This window comes from Choloepus didactylus, chromosome X, assembly GCF_015220235.1.
Source record: "Choloepus didactylus isolate mChoDid1 chromosome X, mChoDid1.pri, whole genome shotgun sequence".
NCBI classification, from domain to species: Eukaryota; Metazoa; Chordata; class Mammalia; order Pilosa; family Megalonychidae; genus Choloepus; species Choloepus didactylus.
The window spans coordinates 22,962,087-22,982,973 of NC_051334.1; the positions used below are offsets into that span (position 1 = coordinate 22,962,087).

The 20,887-nt window shown below is 38.6% G+C and overlaps 2 protein-coding genes across 2 annotated transcripts in view; both read left to right on the forward strand.

The window, feature by feature from the left end:
* LOC119523721 (zinc finger X-chromosomal protein) overlaps nucleotides 1–20,887 on the forward strand; it is a 725,297-nt gene that overhangs the window by 521,686 nt on the left and 182,724 nt on the right. The window lies entirely within an intron of this gene.
* Nucleotides 4,912–20,887, forward strand: part of EIF2S3 (eukaryotic translation initiation factor 2 subunit gamma) — a 55,054-nt gene continuing 39,078 nt past the window's right edge. The window contains exons 1-8 of the mRNA XM_037822541.1: nucleotides 4,912–5,008; nucleotides 5,582–5,645; nucleotides 6,614–6,741; nucleotides 6,839–6,960; nucleotides 8,530–8,624; nucleotides 9,915–10,073; nucleotides 11,507–11,641; nucleotides 20,740–20,834. Coding sequence (XP_037678469.1) covers nucleotides 4,940–5,008; nucleotides 5,582–5,645; nucleotides 6,614–6,741; nucleotides 6,839–6,960; nucleotides 8,530–8,624; nucleotides 9,915–10,073; nucleotides 11,507–11,641; nucleotides 20,740–20,834 — 867 coding nt within the window. The 5' untranslated portion in view covers nucleotides 4,912–4,939. The remainder of the gene's footprint in view (nucleotides 5,009–5,581; nucleotides 5,646–6,613; nucleotides 6,742–6,838; nucleotides 6,961–8,529; nucleotides 8,625–9,914; nucleotides 10,074–11,506; nucleotides 11,642–20,739; nucleotides 20,835–20,887) is intronic.

Consider the following 20,887-nt stretch of genomic DNA (forward strand, 5'->3'; position numbering starts at 1 on the left):
TAATTTTTATGCTCTTTAAGAACTACGGAAACATAACACTATACTTGAGAAGCCTCAAGGTTCAAGCCACCTATTCATAAGTACTGCATTTCAGAAGACATACACACAGACACACACACACATCCTAAGCATGGGCGCCAGGGTTGAGGTGAGTGGTGGTGATGAAGAACTACTATACAGTGTTTGTGTGATGAAAGAAGTGGAAAAAGCCCTCAGTGATTGCTGTTGCCAGAAGTGCACTTTAGGGTTTAGGGACTGTGGTTAAGAATAGAGACAGGATTGACTATGGGCTCTGAGATCATTTATTGGTTCTAAAACTAAGTTCTTGAAAAAAACAGTGATCACATAACTATCTTGGGTAAAAATTTCTTTGTAAATAAAGGGCAGAGAGGGACCTTAGGTGAGTCAGTTCTGGCCTCCTCAGCTTTGGATGGGGAGAGCTGAAGGAGAAGCACGGGTAGTTTCACACATGAATAGCTGGGCTCAGGCCTGGCTGAAAGGAGAGCTGAGTTTCACGTTTGCCAGTGACTTGGGAGTAGAGGAAGCACTGCCGTGATGAGGGACGTTAGCCTGCCAACACCTAGAGCGAGGCAGTATAGCACTCTGGGATTGGAAGTCTTGATATTGTTAAGATAGTGGTTCTCCCCAAATTGAGCCACAAATTCAAAACAGTCCCTGTCAAAATCCCAGCAAGCTTTTTCAGCAGAAACTGACAAGGTGGTCCTAAATTTTATGTGGAAATGCAAAGGCCCTAGAATAACCAAAGAATTTTGAAAAAGAACAAAGTTAGAGGACTTACACTTCTCAATTTCAAAACATACTATAATACTATAGAAATCAAGACAGTGTGGTATTGGCAAAAGGATAGACATGTACATTAATGAAACAGAATTGAGAACACGGAAATAAACCCTTACATTTATGGTCCATTGACTTTGACAAAGGTGCCAAGGCAATTCAATAGGAAAAGAACAGGCTTTTCTCTTTTCAACAAGTGATGCTGGGACATTTGGATATCTACATGCAAAAGGATGAATTTAAAACCTCACATCTCCTCACCTATGTGGGACATGACTCCCAGGGGTGTGAATCCCCCTGGCAACATGGGAAATGACTCCTGGGGATAAGCCTGGACCCAGCACTGTGGGACTGAGAAAATCTTCTTGACCAAAAAGGAGAAGAGAGATGAAACAAAATACTTGAAGACGTCGAGCTACAACCCAGTGACTTTGATTCTTGAAGACGATTGTATAACTATGTAGCTTGCACAGTTATATGTGTGATTGTGAAAACCTTGTGGCTCGCACTCCCTTTATCCGGTGTATGGACAGATGAGTAGAAAAATGGGGACAAAAATGAGATAAAGAAGAGGGTGGGATGGGGGGGATGAGATATTTTAGGTGTTCTTTTTTGCTTTTATTTTTATTTTGGAGTAAGGAAAAGGTCCAAAAACTGATTCTAGTGATGAACGCACAACTGTATGATGCTGCTGTGAATAATTGATTGTACATTGTGGATGACCATAGGGTGTGTGACTATATCTCAATAAAAATGAATTAAAAAAATTAAATGAACAATGGGGGGAGGAAGGGAATGGGATGTTTTGGATGTTCTTTTTTATTTTAATTTTAATTTTATTTTTTGGAGTAATGAGAATGTTCAAAGATTGTGGTGATGAATGCACAACTATATGATGATACTGTGAACAAACTGTACACTCTGGATGATTATATGTTATGTGAATATATCTCAATAAAACTGCATTAAAAAAAACCTCACCTCACACGATAAACAAAGATTAACCCCAAGTGGATCATAGATCTAAATAAAGGAGCTAAAACTACAAACATTTAAGAAGAAAACCTAGGAGCAAATCTTTGTGACCTTAGTTAGGCAAAGTGTTTAGATATGACACCAGAAGTATGACCCATGAAAGAAAAAAATTAATAAACTGGACTTCATAAAAATTTAAAACTTTTGCTCTTCAAAGATGCCATTAAGGAAATGAAAAGACAAGCTACAGACTGGGAAAAATGTTTGCAAATTACGTATCTGATAAAGGACTTGTATCCAGAATATATAAAGAATTCTTGCAACTCAGTAGGAAAATAAATAACTCAATTGAAAAATGGGCAAAAGATTTGAAAAGATATTTTTACCAAAGAAGAGATATGAATGATTAATAAATACATGAAAAGATGCTCAATATCATTAGTTATTAGGTAAATGCAAATTTAAAAAAACCACACACACTAGAATGGCTATAATCAAAAAGACAGGCAGTAATGTGTTGGCCAGGATGTGGTAAAACAGGAGCTCTCAAACATTGCTGATGGGAATGTAAAATGATGCAGCTATTTTGGAAAAAGTTTGTCTGTTTCTCAAAATGTTAAACATAGATTTACCATAGAAGTCAGCAATTGCACTAGATACTTGCCAAGAGAAGTGAAAACATGTCCACATAAAAACTTGTACATGAATATTCATAGCAGCATTATTCATAATAGTTAAAAAGTGGAAACAATCTAAATGTTCAACAGTGAATGGATAAACAAAATGTGGTATGTCCATACAATGTAATTGTATTCAGCAATAAAAAGGAATGAACTACTGCTAACACGCTATAACATGGATACACCTCAAAGCCACTATGTTAAGTGAAAGAAGCCAGATGAAAAAGACCACATATTGTATGATTCCATTTATATGAAATGTCCAGAAAAGACTATACAGACAAAAAGTTGATTAGTGGTGGCCTGGGGCTGGGAGTGGGAACTGAGACTGACTGAAAATGGACACTAGTGCTCTCTTTGAGATGATGTAAATGTTCTAAAATGGAATTTTAGTGATGGTTGCACAACTTCGTAAATTTACTAAAACTCACTGAATTGTACACTTTAAACAGATGAATTAAAAAAACAGGTGAATTTTATGGTATGCAAATTTTACCACAATAAAGCAGATTTAAAAAAAGAGAGAGAGTGTACACATACTTGGCTATGAATCCCTGCTCTGCTAGTTACTATCTGTGGAATCTTGGACATGCTATTTAATTTTTCTGGTACTCAGTTTCCTCACCTATACAATGGGAATAATATTATTTACCTCATTGGATTATTGTGAGGATTAAATAAAGTTAGTACTTATTATGTAGGTGTCAACAAATGTTAACTATTATTTTTATTAATAAATGTAATGTTTCCTGTGATGTTTCTACTTCCAGTAAGTTTTGATAATAAAGCCTATTGAATTGTTTTATTTATTAATGGGATTTATTTTTTTATTGAGATATATAATTCACACAGCATAAAATTCACCCTCTCAGTGTTCGATTCAGTGCTTTTCAGTACATTCACCAAGTATGTGCTATTACCACTATCTCATTCCAGAAATTTTCATCACCTTAATGGGTTTTCTTAGTTGGCTGAATGGAATTGTGTCTCCTAGAAAGATATGTTCAAGTCCTAACCCCCAGTCCTGTAAATGTATGTGATCCTATTTGGAATAAGATCTTTGAAGATGTTGTTAGTTAAGATGAGGCCCCAATCCAATATGACTGAGAAGAACACTATGGATTAGTGGCAAACCACTGCCAGAAACTAGAAGAGGCATGGAACAGGTTCTTCCCTATGGACTTAAATTGAAGCATCGCCCTACCAACAACTTGCTTTCATACTTTTAGCCTCCCAAACTATGAAACAATACATTTCTGTTGTTTTAAGCAACCCGGTTTGTGGTACTGTATTATGTTATGGCCGCCCTGAGAAACTAAGACACAGGTATAACTCTTTAGAATGTGAGACAAATAGGAACTAAATACCTCCATCCCAGTAAAATATATACAATTTCCACCATCACTTAACCAATGAATGTACTTATTGAAGTACAACTTCCCATTTTATGTAAACTGATTTACCTAAAATTTATATTTTAATCTTACTTAAGTACTCAATGAACACAGATAATCTAAATTCTTATTTACCTCTTTTTACATTTTTTTCTGGTTAGAAATGAATACCTGTTTATGACAGAAAATTTGTAAAGTATAGAAATACATGGATAAAAACAAAAATCACAACTTTTGTTTAAACACACGGTTAAAAAAGGGTTAAGAAAGTCTTAAAAATCGTTAAAATTTAAAATACCGTTTTATTGGTAATCTTTAAAAGAGTTTCTTGGATCTGCTTTTAAAAAAAAAAAAATCTAACTTTGGGCTCTCTTATGACATCCAGCTTCTCCCTTAAGCCATATCCATTTGCAGTGCAATCTAGCGCCACCACGGACAACTTCCCTGGCCCCAGAAACCTCTTCCTGGAACCAGCTAGGATTTTGCTTTTGCCAACCCTGCGCCGCTCAGCCCTACTCCAAACTTCCGCGCGAGGGCGACCTCCCCGCCAATCCGCGGGGACGCCCGGCGCCGTGAGCGTGCTTACCGCCAAGTCTCGTCACAGGCGGATGCGAACCCCGAGCTGACCTCGCCTTATTCAATTATGGGAATCGGTAAAACAAGGTCATTTCCTCCTTTTTCTGCTCTCACGCCCCAGATAAAGTTCCCAGGTTTTGCGTAACTCCCCCGGCCAAACCCCCCGGAAATGGAAATGGCTTCTCCCTAGCCAGCGCGCGCGTCGGGTTGCATCATCCGCCTCGCAGGGAACCTTTTCTGGGGCTGCCCTCAGCGTTGCCTGCAAAAAAATCCAATAGGTTTGCCACTAATAGATTCCGAAAATTTGCAGTGTGCTTTCTAGTAAACCGGCCGCCACTGAATGAGCCCAAGCGGAGAGAAGCCCAAGCAGTGAGTCCCCTGCTGTACCGGTCGCCCGCCTTCCCCAGATCCAGGCCCTCGTCTGCCTTCCCCGCCTCCGCTGCCACGCCCCGCCCACGAAGGGTCCTGCGTTTGATCAGGCGGGAGCCGGGGCAACTTCCTTCCTCTCCACTCAAGATGGCGGGAGGCGAGGCCGGTGTTACGCTAGGGCAGCCGCACCTTTCTCGCCAGGATCTCGCCACTTTGGTGAGGTTTTGCTTGGGTGGGACGAGCAGCGCAGCGCATTCGGGAGTGGGAAGTGGACGAGCCTCCCGGGAGGCTTTGGGACGAGGCGGTGCTGGGCCGTTGGCAACCTGCACCTGGGCCAGTCCGCGAGTTGGGCGTGGAGGTGTGCTCTCTTGGGAACTGGAGCTCCTGAAGGCTTCGGCGGGAAAGTCACTGTGTGATATGTCATAAATGATATTTTCCATTGGTTTTCCGTTGTACTTACAGTGTTACGGCTTTGAGTTTACTAGTTTAACACTATTTGGAGAAATATTTGGTGTAATTGGGTGCTAATGCTTCCAGCGTTGGGGGCCTCGGGCCTCCCAATCTCCCACAGTGAGTGGAGGTGTTGTCTTCGGTTTTTCTTTTTTTTTTAAGATGAAGGGCTCTTAACGCTTCCTAGCCATCAGAATAGGATTGCTTATATAGGGAAAAGGCGTTTTAGAAGTAGTAGAGAGCTGTACAGATGATGTCGAGTTATGGATAGCAAACATCAAGTCAAAGGAAAAGGCCTGGATTGCCTTATGTGCAGTGGTTTAAAATGTTTCGTTGCAGGATGTTACCAAATTGACGCCACTTTCGCATGAAGTTATCAGCAGACAAGCCACAATTAATATAGGTAAGAATAATTTGGAGTCCTGACTTGATTGATCTCTGGCAAGTAATTTTAGTCTCTCCATTTGTGTGATTAACTGACTTATAGAAGAATTCACGTACTCAAGAAATAAATATTGAGCCCTTGTGAGCAAAGCACTTGCTAGATTTTTGGGAAACACGAAGAATGCTGTTCATTCCTAGCTTACAGACTCGATGAAAAGGAAAGATACAGACATATGAAAAGTTAAATAGCATAAGGCAATATGGAGTTATATGTAGCAGACATTTAAGAGAGAGGTAAAAACGTGACTGTACTTGCCATAGAGGGTTATTGCCTGAGCAGGGCTTTATGAAAGTCTTGTTTGACATATAAGCTGTAATTAAGTAGAGTGTACTTTTTTCCTTAATTGGCATTCTCAGAACTTTAGATAAGTTATGTTGACTGAATGTAAATTTTGAATGTTGGAGAGCCTGTACAAACAGCATAGTAAAATCTAGTTAAAAGTAATTTTCTGTGAGGCCATTAAAAAGTTATAGAACATATGTCTCCCTTGACAGCATTATTGTAATTAAACTTGGGTTGTCTTCTTGTTTTCATGGATTCCTTTTTGTTGTGTCAGGGTTTGTCATGCCTATCTATCTGACTCTGAAATTGCTGAAAAGTTTCTTATTCAGGATTTTATATACTTTTTAGTAAGTGTTTATTTTAAATGAAAGTGGTCATTTCTGTAATTAATAGCATGAAATGAATTGTTCTTATTATGCTGAGTATGGTTTTTGAACAAGGTTGTCAATTACATGGGAAGTTCTCCAATCCTATGTCAGATAAGTTTTTAGTAGGAAAGGATATGTAGAAGGAAAAACTGAAGTCACTATTGGTTTTCCATTGATATTTACAATGTTACAGCTTTGGGTTTACTGGTTTAACACTATTTGGAGAAATATTTGGTGTAATTGGGTGCACATTAATTTTTTATACTTTGTCTATAGGTACAATTGGTCATGTAGCTCATGGGAAATCCACAGTTGTAAAGGCCATTTCTGGAGTTCACACTGTCAGGTTCAAAAATGAATTAGAAAGAAATATTACAATCAAGCTTGGGTATGCTAATGCTAAGGTGAGCTGTATGCTGTGAACTAGAAACCATTTAACCTTACTTGTTGAATATGCAGACAACAAATCTAAACTTTTTTTTTTTTTAATCAAAACTTTAGATTTATAAACTTGATGACCCAAGTTGTCCTCGGCCAGAATGTTATAGATCCTGTGGAAGTAGTACACCTGATGAGTTTCCTACAGACATTCCAGGGACCAAAGGGAACTTCAAATTAGTCAGGTGACCTCTTTTGTGCTTTTCAGTTCACACTGCATATTTTATTGTCTTGTGCTTTTTAAAATATTTGATATATTAAACAGTGAGTTTAGCCTACTTGCTGAATGGTTTTATTTTTCCATTTTGTTTTTATTGCCTATAAGAAGATAATTTGAGAAGTTAAACATTTAAATCTAAGTTAAAATACTTCCTTGCAAGTTCTCCATATTAAAAATATCACATAAGATTTGAGGGATTCTTTTTGCCGGGCTTCCTAAATTTCTTTTGCTTTAAATAGCATTGTTTCTGTTTCTTAAATGGGAGAGGAACAAAGCTATTCTTAACACCTTTGGCTTGTTCCTCATCTATTTTTGCTTATCCTGGTTCTTCATCATAGACTAATGACATCTACCAAGTAATGTTTATGGGGGTTGGGATGCCTTACAAGGAAATTTTAGATCAGGGCAGGGCTGGGACAAAGGAGAGGTGAGTGAGACGCTTGCCTCTGGTGTAGAATTGAAGAGGGGTACCAAAAAACTCGGTAATCAAGAAAAGCTTTTTTCATGCCATGTGTTTTGGAAATTAATGCCCAAAAAATTACAACAGAATATCAACTTTAAATAAAAACAGGATCAATATTAGTGATTTTTCCTCTTGCTTCACTGTTACTGGTTTTTCCTCTTGGCTTGGTGTGGCATTGTTACTGATCCTGTCTTCATTTAAAGTTTTGATATTTTATTCATCGTGGATTTTTTTTTGTTTTTGTTAATTTTGGTTTTTTAAAATACTGAACTTAAGTACTTATCTTGCTCACTGAGTTTTTTGACAACCCCCTTAAATTATGTACCTGAAGTGAGTGCCTTACTTGTCTCACCCTAGTCCTGGCTCTGATTAGGGATCAGCAAACTTTTTCTGTAAAGGGCCAGAGAATACATATTTTTGGCCTTGCAGAGTGTAGGCTCTCTGTTGCAATTACTCAGTTCTGCCCTCGTACCACTAAAGCAGATGTAGATGATAGGTCAGTGAATGGGTGTGGCCTTAGGTCAGATTGGCCTAAGTGTCATTGGTTGTTGACCCCTGTTTTATATCATGGCATTGTGGGTGGACAATTTTAAAAATTAGTAATGATTCTGAATGAGTACTGTAGTTTTATTAAAACAGTGCCATCCTCTCCACTTAAGATAGGCAATACCAGTTTTTCAAGGTGCTAGAGATACTTACGGCAAATTATTTTTTCAAATGACAATTCTCATCCCGTTAACGCAGCTTTTGCAGTTTATTAGATTTTAGCTTTCGTATCAGTGACATTCCCAATATATGCTCTGAATATATTCAGTTTGATTGGATTTGGGATTTTCTGTCTCTTCAGGTAAGTTATTTCTATACGTGGCTAATTTCATTTTCTTTGTAATGATCTGCAGTGATTTTACTCTTAACTGGTAATCTTATTTCTGAATTCCGGAAGCAACAAGTCTTGTAACCACTTTATAGCAATAAGAATTATTTCCTAAGTGATTTAACTTCAGGAAATGTATGACTTGCATGTTTAAGTATTGATTGAGCTTAGGCTGATTGTTATTTCTTAATTGTTAGACATGTTTCCTTTGTTGACTGTCCTGGCCACGATATTTTGATGGCTACTATGCTGAACGGTGCGGCAGTGATGGATGCAGCTCTTCTGTTGATAGGTAAACAACATTGGAATTGTTTTGGACAAATCATTATGGAGCAAATCCAAGATGGCGTATTTAAAGGGAAACTGGGGCCTTTAAGGGTCATATCCATTACCTCCTAAGGATGACATAAATGGGAACTACCAGGTGATCCAGGACAACATCCCTGCCTGCCAACTTTCACAAAATATTAAACAAGATGGACCTGAGGTTAATGTCTTGTGAGAATTTTTATGGTAATGTGCCAAAAAAAAAAAAAAAGTAGAAAGTGCATTTTTTCCCACTAAAATCATGAGGTGATTTATCATTTTAGTTTCAAATTTATGTATAAAAGTAAATGTGTGTTTTTATGTCCCTGAGTTGTTTACTGTAACATTGACTGGTAATGGTTTTATTTAGATGCAAATCTCATTCATATGAAGTGCTGAAGTCTAGTCCTGCGTAGCAGTTTTCAAGGCTAGGATTGTGCTTCCTTGTGAGAGGTGTTGAGAGATTTTATTGCTATGGGGTATAATTTTCCTAAAGCATGGCAGTGGATTTAGTACAGGACATATGAACATCACAACTCAGAGAGGATGATCGTTGGAGTGCTAACCAACACATGCCTATTTCTTTGTAATACACCATTGGTTACCTTCACAGGTAGTGTTCTTCACCCCTTTGTTAAGGAGTACCCTTTGGTAGTTATAATTCATAGACTGTGTTAGGTGTCTATTTCTTAACTAGTTTCTGCTTCTCAAGAGCTTGGCTGGGCCAGGACATCTCTAAGGCTGGGTAGAACCAGCCCGAGTAAAAGCTGAGGGTAGACCCTGAGAAGCCAAAATTGTTGATTTCAAGCTTTTTGCTTAGGACTAGAAATGGGAAACAAAAGAGTGGGAGGATCCAGTGAATGCAGGCACAGAGAATGAAGCAGGGGCAAAAGGTGGACGTTTGGCAGTGATACCCAAGACCTCTGCTTTGAGTAGGGCTAGAACATCCAAAAGTCTCCTTTATTAGGTGCCAGCTGATTTTATTGTGGTGTTGATATAAAATACAACAAAATTTATCATTTTTTTTTACCCATTTAAAAGTGTACAATTCAGTGGCATTAAGTGCATTCACAGTTTTGTACAGCTGTCACAACTATTTAGTTCCAAGACTTTTCCATCACCCCAAAAGGAACCCTGTACCCATTAAGCAATGATTTCCCATTTTCCCCCTTTCCTCAGCCCCTGGCAACCACTAATCTGCTTTCTGTCTCTAAGGATTTGCCTATTCTGGATATTTCAGCTAATTCATATGCCTCTTTTATTTTTCATCATCCAGCTGGTAATGAATCTTGTCCTCAACCTCAGACTTCTGAACACCTGGCTGCTATAGAAATCATGAAACTGAAGCATATTTTGATTCTACAAAATAAAATTGATTTGGTAAAAGAAAGCCAGGCTAAAGAACAATATGAACAGATCCTTGCATTTGTACAAGGTAAGAAGCTGTAATATCATTGTGAGAGGCATTTAATCCAGATACCAGATGTTAGATTAACTTTTGATATAATAGATTATCTACAACAGAGTAAATTTATGGGCCTTAAGCCTTATAGCTCCAGCTACTATTTGTTAGCCTCCTGCTATAAGTAGTGAAATCTATGTTTCTTAATTTGATACACCAGAGTACTTTTTTGCTGCCTGATAGATGGAATCGAAGTTGTATTATGGAAACTTTTTTTTAAAATCCTCCCTAGTGATAGTAAAATGAATAAAAGCATGTTTAAAAAAATTAACATGACATTATTCTAACTGAGTAGCTATTTCTAGAATTGTAACTGACAGTGATTTATTTAACTTTTATAGTGTCCCTTTCTCTAGCAGCATAGTGTTTTTCATTTTAGGGAAGAGAAGGCATAATGATTCTTACTGTTGACATTTGATTGTTTCTTAGCCTTGGTCGTCCGTCATCCCCTCCCACCCCCATGCTTGCTTAATTCACTATTTTTCTTGGGTAAAAACCCTATGTGGTACCCACAGCGGGGACCTGGATCCTCTGCATGGAGACTCTGGCATGAGTCTTTACAAGATAGCTGGTGAATTTCTGATTGGGAGACTTGGCGAACATGATCTCTTTTCCAGAGGTTGGGGTTGAAGTACCTGTAGGTCTTGGATATGCCATTGAAGGTGGCCTTGGTGTAGGTGCCCAGGGTGGTCATGCAGCCCCTGGCCAAGGAGTAGCAGTTAATTTGTACCAGCTATCAGCAGCAGCATCATGGGCACGGGGGCCAAGACAGTGCCAGTGTCTCTGGGGGGGCAGGGTGAGGCACACCAACACAGCTGCGGTGTCCTGTCATCTTGCTTGTCGCTTAGCCTTGTTTTTCTTGTTAAAAAGATTGACTTCCTGTGAACCCAGTTCTTTTAAAGAATAAGCCATTTTGATAAAAAAATCTCATTATGTTTGGTCCATTTCTTTGGCCAGCCTGTTCAACATATAATTAATAAGGAGTGAATATTCTATGTGCCAGCAGTCTTTGATTAGGAAAGAGTCTGTAATTTTATCCTGACATTTATTGGAAGATTAATTACATGTTTTTGGAAATCTTTTCAATTAGTAAAGTACTCTTTCCCAGTAGTGTTAGTGTCTTATTCCTTTAAACAGTTTTACCATTTTACTATTAAATATGTCTGCTAATATGATTTAACATTTTTGCCCTTAAAGGGAATAGTATTCATTTTCAGGAGTAAAAACAAACTTAGAATATTACCATCTTTCTAAACAGAATTATCACTTTACACCTGTTGCTGGCATTTGTATGGGGATATTCAGGCATCAGTTTTAGTGATCTTAACAATTGTTTTATGTAACAGATTCGTAGAATAAGATCTGTAAAACTGAAAGATTTGATCTTTCTGAATTTTGACATATAGGTACAGTAGCAGAAGGAGCTCCTATTATTCCAATTTCTGCTCAGCTGAAGTACAATATTGAAGTTGTCTGTGAGTATATAGTAAAGAAAATTCCAGTACCCCCAAGAGACTTTACTTCAGAACCTCGACTTATTGGTAAGTGATAGGATTTGCCTCTTAATTTGTCTTTTCCACATTGGTGATTCCCCTTTATGGGTATTTAATAATAGGTCCTCTTTATTAATTATAATCTCTGTAAAACAATTTTGAATTTAAAAAAAGGAATAGATTTGTGAAATCCAAAGTCAGTATTCCATTTTGTTTTTTTTTTGTTGTTTTTTTTTATCTTCATTTTATTGAGATATATTCATATACCACGCAGTCATACAAAACAAATCGTACTTTCGATTGTTCACAGTACCATTACATAGTTGGACATTCATCACCCAAATCAATCCCTGACACCTTCATTAGCACACACACAAGAATAACAAGAATAATAATTAGAGTGAAAAAGAGCAATTGAAGTAAAAAAGAACACTGGGTACCTTTGTCTGTTTGTTTCCTTCCCCTATTTTTCTACTCATCCATCCATAAACTAGACAAAGTGGAGTGTGGTCCTTATGGCTTTCCCAATCCCCTTGTCACCCCTCATAAGCTACATTTTTATACAACTGTCTTCGAGATTCATGGGTTCTGGGTTGTAGTTTGATAGTTTCAGGTATCCACCACCAGCTACCCCAATTCTTTAGAACCTAAAAAGGGTTGTCTAAAGTGTGCGTAAGAGTGCCCACCAGAGTGACCTCTCGGCTCCTTTTGGATTCTCTCTGCCACTGAAGCTTATTTCATTTCCTTTCACATCCCCCTTTTGGTCAAGAAGATGTTCTCCGTCCCACGATGCCGGGTCTACATTCCTCCCCGGGAGTCGTATTCCACGTTGCCAGGGAGATTCACTCCCCTGGGTGTCTGATCCCACGTAGGGGGGAGGGCAGTGATTTCACCTTTCAAGTTGGCTTAGCTAGAGAGACAGGGCCACATCTCAGCAACAAAGAGGCATTCGGGAGGAGGCTCTTAGGCACAACCATAGGGAGGCCTAGCCTCTCCTTTGCAGCAACCGTCTTCCCAAGGGTAAAACCTGTGGTAGAGGGCTCAACCCATCAAACCACCAGTCCCCTATGTCTGTGGTCATGTTAGCAACCATGGAGGTGGGGTAGGCGAATACCCCTGCATTCTCCACAGGCTCCTCAAGGGGGCACTGCATCTTTTTTTTTTTCCTTGTTTTTTTTTTTTTTTTTTAACTTTCCCTTCTTTTTTAAATCAACTGTATGAAAAAAAAGTTAAGAAGAAAACAAACATACAATAAAAGAACATTTTAAAGAGACCATAACAAGGGAGTAAGAAAAAGACAACTAACCTAAGATAACTGCTTAACTTCCAACATGTTCCTACTTTACCCCAAGAAAGTTACCTAATATAGCAACATTTCTGTGAACTTGCTCCTACTATATCCATCAGAAATTAACAGACCATAGTCATTCCTGGGCATCGCCAGAACGTTAAATAGCTTATCTGTTCTTCTTGGATTATTGTTCCCCCTTCCTTAATTGCTCTCTATTGCTAGTTCCCCTACATTCTACATTATAAGCCATTTGTTTTATATTTTTCAAAGTTCACATTAGTGGTAGCATATAATATTTCTCTTTTTGTGCCTGGCTTATTTCGCTTAGCATTATGTCTTCAAGGTTCATCCATGTTGTCATATGTTTCACGAGATCGTTCCTTCTTACTGCCGCGTAGTATTCCATCGTGTGTATATACCACATTTTATTTATCCACTCATCTGTTGAAGGACATTTGGGTTGTTTCCATCTCTTGGCAATTGTGAATAATGCTGCTATGAACATTGGCGTGCAGATATCTGTTCGTGTCACTGCTTTCCGATCTTCCGGGTATATACCGAGAAGTGCAATCGCTGGGTCGAATGGTAACTCTATATCTAGTTTTCTAAGGAGCTGCCAGACTGACTTCCAGAGTGGCTGAACCATTATACAGTCCCACCAACAGTGAATAAGAGTTCCAATTTCTCCACATCCCCTCCAACATTTGTAGTTTCCTGTTTGTTTAATGGCAGCCATTCTAACCGGTGTTAGATGGTATCTCATTGTGGTCTTAATTTGCATCTCTCTAATAGCTAGTGAAGCTGAACATTTTTTCATGTGTTTCTTGGCCATTTGTATTTCCTCTTCAGAGAACTGTCTTTTCATATCTTTTGCCCATTTTATAATTGGGCCGGCTGTACTATTGTCATTGAGTTGTAGGATTTCTTTATATATGCAAGATATCAGTCTTTTGTCAGATACATGGTTTCCAAAAATTTTTTCCCATTGAGTTGGCTGCCTCTTTACCTTTTTGAGAAATTCCTTTGAGGTGCAGAAACTTCTAAGCTTGAGGAGTTCCCATTTATCTATTTTCTCTTTTGTTGCTTGTGCTTTGGGTGTAAAGTCTAGGAAGTAGCCGCCTAATACAAGGTCTTGAAGATGTTTTCCTACATGATCTTCTAGGAGTTTTATGGTACTTTCTTTTATATTGAGATCTTTGGTCCATTTTGAGTTAATTTTTGTGTAGGGGGTGAGGTAGGGGTCCTCTTTCATTCTTTTGGATATGGATATCCAACTCTCCCAGCCCCATTTGTTGAAAAGACCATTATGGCTCAGTTCAGTGACTTTGGGGGCCTTATCAAAGATCAGTCGGCCATAGATCTGAGGGTCTATCTCCGAATTCTCAATTCGATTCCATTGATCTATATGTCTATCTTTGTGCCAGTACCATGCTGTTTTGGCAACTGTGGCTTTATAATAAGCTTGAAAGTCAGGGAGTGTAAGTCCTCCCACTTCGTTTTTCTTTTTCAGAGTGTCTTTAGCAATTCGAGGCATCTTCCCTTTCCAAATAAATTTGATAACTAGCTTTTCCAAGTCTGCAAAGTAGGTTGTTGGAATTTTGATTGGGATTGCATTGAATCTGTAGATGAGTTTGGGTAGAATTGACATCTTAATGACATTTAGCCTTCCTATCCATGAACATGGAATATTTTTCCATCTTTTAAGGTCCCCTTCTATTTCTTTTAGTAGAGTTATGTAGTTTTCTTTGTATAGGTCTTTTACATCTTTGGTTAAGTTTATTCCTAGGTACTTGATTTTTTTAGTTGCTATTGAAAATGGTATCTTTTTCTTGAGTGTCTCTTCAGTTTGTTCATTTCTAGCATATAGAAACATTACTGACTTATGTGCATTAACCTTGTATCCCGCTACTTTGCTAAATTTGTTTATTAGCTCTAGTAGCTGTATCGTCGATTTCTCAGGGTTTTCTAGATATAAGATCATTTCATCTGCAAACAATGACAGTTTTACTTCTTCTTTTCCAATTTGGATGCCTTTTATTTCTTTGTCTTGCCGGATTGCCCTGGCTAGCACTTCCAGCACAATGTTGAATAACAGTGGTGACAGCGGGCATCCTTGTCTTGTTCCTGATCTTAGAGGGAAGGCTTTCAGTCTCTCACCATTGAGTACTATGCTGGCTGTGGGTTTTTCATATATGCTCTTTATCATGTTGAGGAAGTTTCCTTCAATTCCTACCTTTTGAAGTGTTTTTATCAAAAAGGGATGTTGGATTTTGTCAAATGCTTTTTCAGCATCTATTGAGATGATCAATTGATTTTTCCCTTTTGACTTGTTAATGTGTTGTAATACATTGATTGATTTTCTTATGTTGAACCATCCTTGCATGCCTGGAATAAACCCCACTTGGTCATGGTGTATGATTTTTTTAATGTGTCTTTGGATTTGATTTGCAAGTATTTTGTTGAGGATTTTTGCATCTATATTCATTAGGGAGATTGGCCGGTAGTTTTCCTTTTTTGTAGCATCTTTGCCTGGTTTTGGTATTAGATTGATGTTAGCTTCATAAAATGAGTTAGGTAGTGTTCCATTTTCTTCAATGTTTTGAAAGAGTTTGAGTAAGATTGGTGTCAGTTCTTTCTGGAAAGTTTGGTAGAATTCCCCTGTGAAGCCATCTGGCCCTGGGCATTTATTTGTGGGAAGATTTTTGATGACTGATTGGATCTCTTTGCTTGTGATGGGTTGGCTGAGGTCTTCTATTTCTTCTCTGGTCAGTCTAGGTTGTTCATATGTTTCCAGGAAATTGTCCATTTCCTCTACATTATCCAGTTTGTTGCCATACAGTTGTTCATAGTATCCTCTTATAATTTTTTTAATTTCTTCAGGATCCGCAGTTATGTCACCTTTTTCATTCATTATTTTGTTTATATGGGTCTTCTCTCTTTTTGATTTTGTCAGTCTAGCTAGGGGCTTGTCAATCTTGTTGATCTTCTCGAAGAACCAACTTTTGGTGATATTTATCCTCTCTATTGTTTTTTTGTTCTCGATGTCATTTATTTCTGCTTTAATCCTTGTTATTTCTTTTCTTCTACTTGGTTTAGGATTGGTTTGCTGTTCGTTTTCTAGCTTCTTCAGTTGATCCATTAGTTCTTTGATTTTGGCTCTTTCTTCCTTTTTAATATATGCGTTTAGTGCTATAAATTTCCCTCTTAGCACTGCTTTTGCTGCATCCCATAGGTTTTGGTATGTTGTGTTCTCATTTTCATTCGTCTCTATATATTTAGCAATTTCTCTTGCTATTTCTTCTTTAACCCACTGATTGTTTAGGAGTGTGTTTAACCTCCAGGTATTTGTGAATTTTCTAAGTCTCTGATGGTTATTGACTTCTAATTGTATTCCATTCTGGTCAGAGAATGTGCTTTGAATAATTTCAATCTTTTTAAATTTATTGAGGCTTGTTTTATGTCCCAGCATATGATCTATTCTGGAGAAAGTTCCGTGAGCACTAGAAAAGTATGTGTATCCTGGTGATTTGGGATGTAATGTCCTGTATATGTCTGTTAAATCTAATTCATTTATCAGATTGGTTAGGTTTTCAATTTCCTTATTGGTCTTCTGTCTGGTTGATCTATCTATAGGAGAGAGTGATGTGTTGAAGTCTCCCACAATTATGGTGGAAACATCAATTGCTTCCTTTAGTTTTGCCAGTGTTTCTCTCATGTATTTTGTGGCACCTTGGTTGGGTGCATAGACATTTACGATTGTTATTTCTTCTTGCTGAATTGCCCCTTTTATTAGTACGTAGTGGCCTTCTTTGTCTCTCAAAACATCCCTGCATTTGAAGTCTATTTTATCTGAGATTAATATTGCTACACCTGCTTTCTTTTGGCTGTAGCTTGCATGAAATATTTTTTTCCATCCTTTCACTTTCAGTTTCTTTGTGTCCCTGTGTCTAAGATGAGTCTCTTGTATGCAACATATTGATGGTTCATTTTTTTTGATCCATTCTGCGAATCTATATCTTTTAATTGGGGAGTTTAATGCATTTACATTCAACGTTATAACCGTGAAGGCATTTCTTGAATCAGCCATCTTATCCTTTGGTTTATGTTTGTCATATTTTTCCCCTCTGTCTATTAATATCCTTTATTGTACGCATACCGAATCTCTTTAGTACTGAACCTTTCTCCAAGTCTCTCTGTCCTTTCTTTGTTTCTCTGTCTGTAGGGCTCCCTTTAGTATCTCCAGTAGGGCAGGTCTCTTGTTAGCAAATTCTCTCAGCATTTGTTTGTCTGTGAAAAATTTAAGCTCTCCCTCAAATTTGAAGGAGAGCTTTGCTGGATAAAGTATTCTTGGCTGGAAATTTTTCTCACTCAGAATTTTAAATATATCGTGCCACTGCCTTGTCACCTCCGTGGTGGCTGCTGAGTAGTCACTACTTAGTCTTATGCTGTTTCCTTTGTATGTGGTGAATTGCTTTTCTCTTGCTGCTTTCAGAACTTGCTCCTTCTCTTCTGTGTTTGATAATGTGATCAGTATATGTCTCGGAGTGGGTTTATTTGGATTTATTCTATTTGGAGTTCGCTGAGCATTTATGATTTGTGTATTTATGTTGTTTAGAAGATTTGGGAAGTTTTCCCCAACAATTTCTTTGAATACTCTTCCTAGACCTTTACCCTTTTCTTCCCCTTCTGGGACACCAATGAGTCTTATATTTGGACGTTTCATATTATCTATCATATCCCTGAGGTCCATTTCAATTTTTTCAATTTTTTTTCCCCATTCTTTCTTTAATGCTTTCATTTTCCATTCTGTCATCTTCGAGGTCACTGATTCGTTGTTCAACTTCCTCTAGTCTTGTACTATGAGTGTCCAGAATCTTTTTAATTTGGTCAACAGTTTCTTTAATTTCCATAAGATCATCCATTTTTTTATTTAGTCTTGCAATGTCTTCTTTATGCTCTTCTAGGGTCTTCTTGATTTCCTTTATATCCCGTACTATGGTCTCATTGTTCATCTTTAGTTCTTTGAGTAGCTGCTCTAGGTGCTGTGTCTCTTCTGGTCTTTTGATTTGGATGCTTGGGCTTGGGTTATCCATATCGTCTGGTTTTTTCATATGCTTTATAATTTTCTGTTGTTTTTGGCCTCGTGGCATTTGCTGAACTTGATAGGGTTCTTTTAGGGTTTGTAGACCAATTGAAGTCCTTATCTCTAATTTATCAGATCTACAGCTTCGTGGAGTACACTTTCTCTAACTAACCAGCAGGTGGCGTCCACGAGCCACCTGTTCTCCACAAGCCAGTTCTCCCCTGCTTAGCCTTTTTGGTGAGTGGGGGAGTGAGTCTTGTGGGGTCCAATTGGTGTACCAAGCTTGCGTGTGTAGTTGGTGTTGCCTGCCCTGTATATGGGGCGTGTTTCTGGGCAGTCGGGGGGGGGGGTGGCTCTAACAATCAAATCTCCCTGGTGATCCTAGAGTTTTAAAGCTGCTGCAATAGTCTAATCCTTCAGTTCAGTCCTGCCACAGTTTGTCTCTGCCACTGACCCAGAAGTCCTTGGTATTGGTGTATGGCTCCTGAGACTTGCAAGTGGGCCCCTCTTCCAGGCCGTGCACCCCGGGTCCTCTGTTGAGGGATGACTGTGCTATGTCACAGGTGAGTGCCGTCCTCCCGGGGCAGTTCTGGGCTGCTGGGCTGTGTAGGGAGGCTCCCAGTCTGCTGAAATGATGGCTGAATGGGGCTTTGTTAATTCACACTGCTCTACCTTCCCAACTCTGGGACAATCAGCTGAGGTTGCAGGGAAGGCTAATGTCCACGCCCAGTTTTGTGGTGTGTGCCTGTTATTTGAAGCACTTCCGTCACACTGGGTTGTCTGGGGCAGTTCTGGGCTATGGGGCTGGCGATGGGCAGGAGTGTTTCCTGTCCACCAGGATGATGGCTGTGAGTGGACACCCCCCTTTTCTTGGGAAGTTGTGGTGTTTAGTGAATTTTCTCAGCCACTGGATTATTGCGTTTTGTCTCAGAGCTCTCCTAGTTCTGCTCTTGACTTGACCTGCCCAAATAGCAAGTCTTTGAAGCTTTCTGTATTGGGCTTCTTAGAGTAATTGTTTTAGAAAAAGAAAAAAGGATTAAAAAAAAAAAAAACAACAAAAAACGGGGCCCTCCTCAGAGATCTAATGGGTTATTGAAATGCTAAGAGACAAAGCAACCAGGGCCATTAAGGAAAGGTCCACAGGGCAGAGAGATCAGCTTTTCTTCGGGATTTGCATATGCGCCTCCGGGCCCTTCCCCTTTCTATGTTCACCAGAACTCCAAAAATCCTCCGCTTTTATTTTGGAGTTTTTCGTGTTGTTTTTTTTCTATGCCTGTCTCCTCTCTGCTGGGCTGGCTGCTCTCACATTCTCTGGTGTCTGGTCTCAGTCTATCTGTGGTTGGAGTTTGAATCAGTAGAATGAGTTTCGGATAAGAGCTGCCACTGCAGTTCTCCCTTCTCCTTCCCGGAGCTGACAGCCCCTCCTCCCCCGGGACTGAGCCTGGCAGGGAGGGGTGTGGGTCCCCTGGCCGCAAAAACTTACAGATTTCGCTGATCTCAGTAGTTCCACATTTTCATGAGTGTTGTATGAAGTATGCCCAAACACAGATTGCTCTGTGGTGTCCAGTCCACGCAGTTCCTGGCTTTCTACCTACTTTCCTGGAGGAGTAACTAAAACATACAGCTCACCAGTCTGCCATCTTGCCCCCGCCCCCCAGTATTCCATTTTGAACTCAGTGGAGTTAAATTCAAATTTACATATAAATTGAAATGAATTAATTCCAACATTGTAGTGACAGTGCTAGAATATATCACTGGATGAAAGTCAGAGTCCTTAATACAGTAGGAACTGTTAATCTTTTTTGTGCTCAGCATATGGTATGTTATGTAATCAAGATAGAGCAATATACTGGTCTCTATGGAATTACAATGTTTTAGTCAGGAACAAGATGTTAGAACTTCCACACAAATGATTTCAGTGTACATGAATGTAGATTTTCATGTCCCTTTATCTTAATTTAAGTTTGCAGTACAAATATTGGTATAATTCGATCATCTAAGCTTGTGGTTCCTACAAAGGGATGTAGGAGCCTGTTGAGAACAGACATTTGAGCCTCTCCGGGCCCTCATCCAGGCCTCCTATGTGGTTTGTGGGAAATGTTCTCTTGAGTAATTGTGATGTACACCCCTTGTTAAGGATCACAGCTCTCAGCACCCAAGTGCAGGTTACGAAGTCCTAGATTTCTTTTCTATTTTTAAAACTAAATTTTTATTACAGAAGTCTTATAATATAGATATATAAAGAAAAAAGTCCACAGTCTCCCTGCCTTCCATTTCTAGCCCCTTAGCCCTGAAGTAATCAAAGTTGCAAGTTGGTTTGTATATTCCTACACCTCTCTTTATTTATATCATCATGTATAAATATATACATACATTTACTGTTTTATTTTTTCCTTATGGAGGTGAGACCATACTATGACTGCTACTTTTGTAACTAGTTTTATTTGTCCTTACCATTATATGAAGGTTATCCTTCCAGAACATTACATATAGCTCTAAGATTCTTTTTTAATATCTTCATGATACTCCACAGTATGGATATACCATACTGTGCCACCTATTAATGGGCTTCCAAGTTATTTCCATTTTTTCTGCCATATGTAAGGCTACAATAAGTATTGAAGTAATAATGAATATTAAATTTTGTCATAAAGTCATCCTATGGTATACATCTTATGTGGTTACTGATTTAGGAAACTTAACTTAGAAAAAAAAAAATTTCCAAAGTTAAAATTAACAGAATTGCTTTTAATTGGTTCTACTTTCTTTTAGTTATTAGATCCTTTGATGTCAACAAACCTGGCTGTGAGGTTGATGACCTTAAGGGGGGTGTAGCTGGTGGCAGTATTCTAAAAGGAGTATTAAAGGTAAACTGGGTTTGGGTTTGGTTTGGTTTTTTGGCTTTGTCTTAATCAGGGAA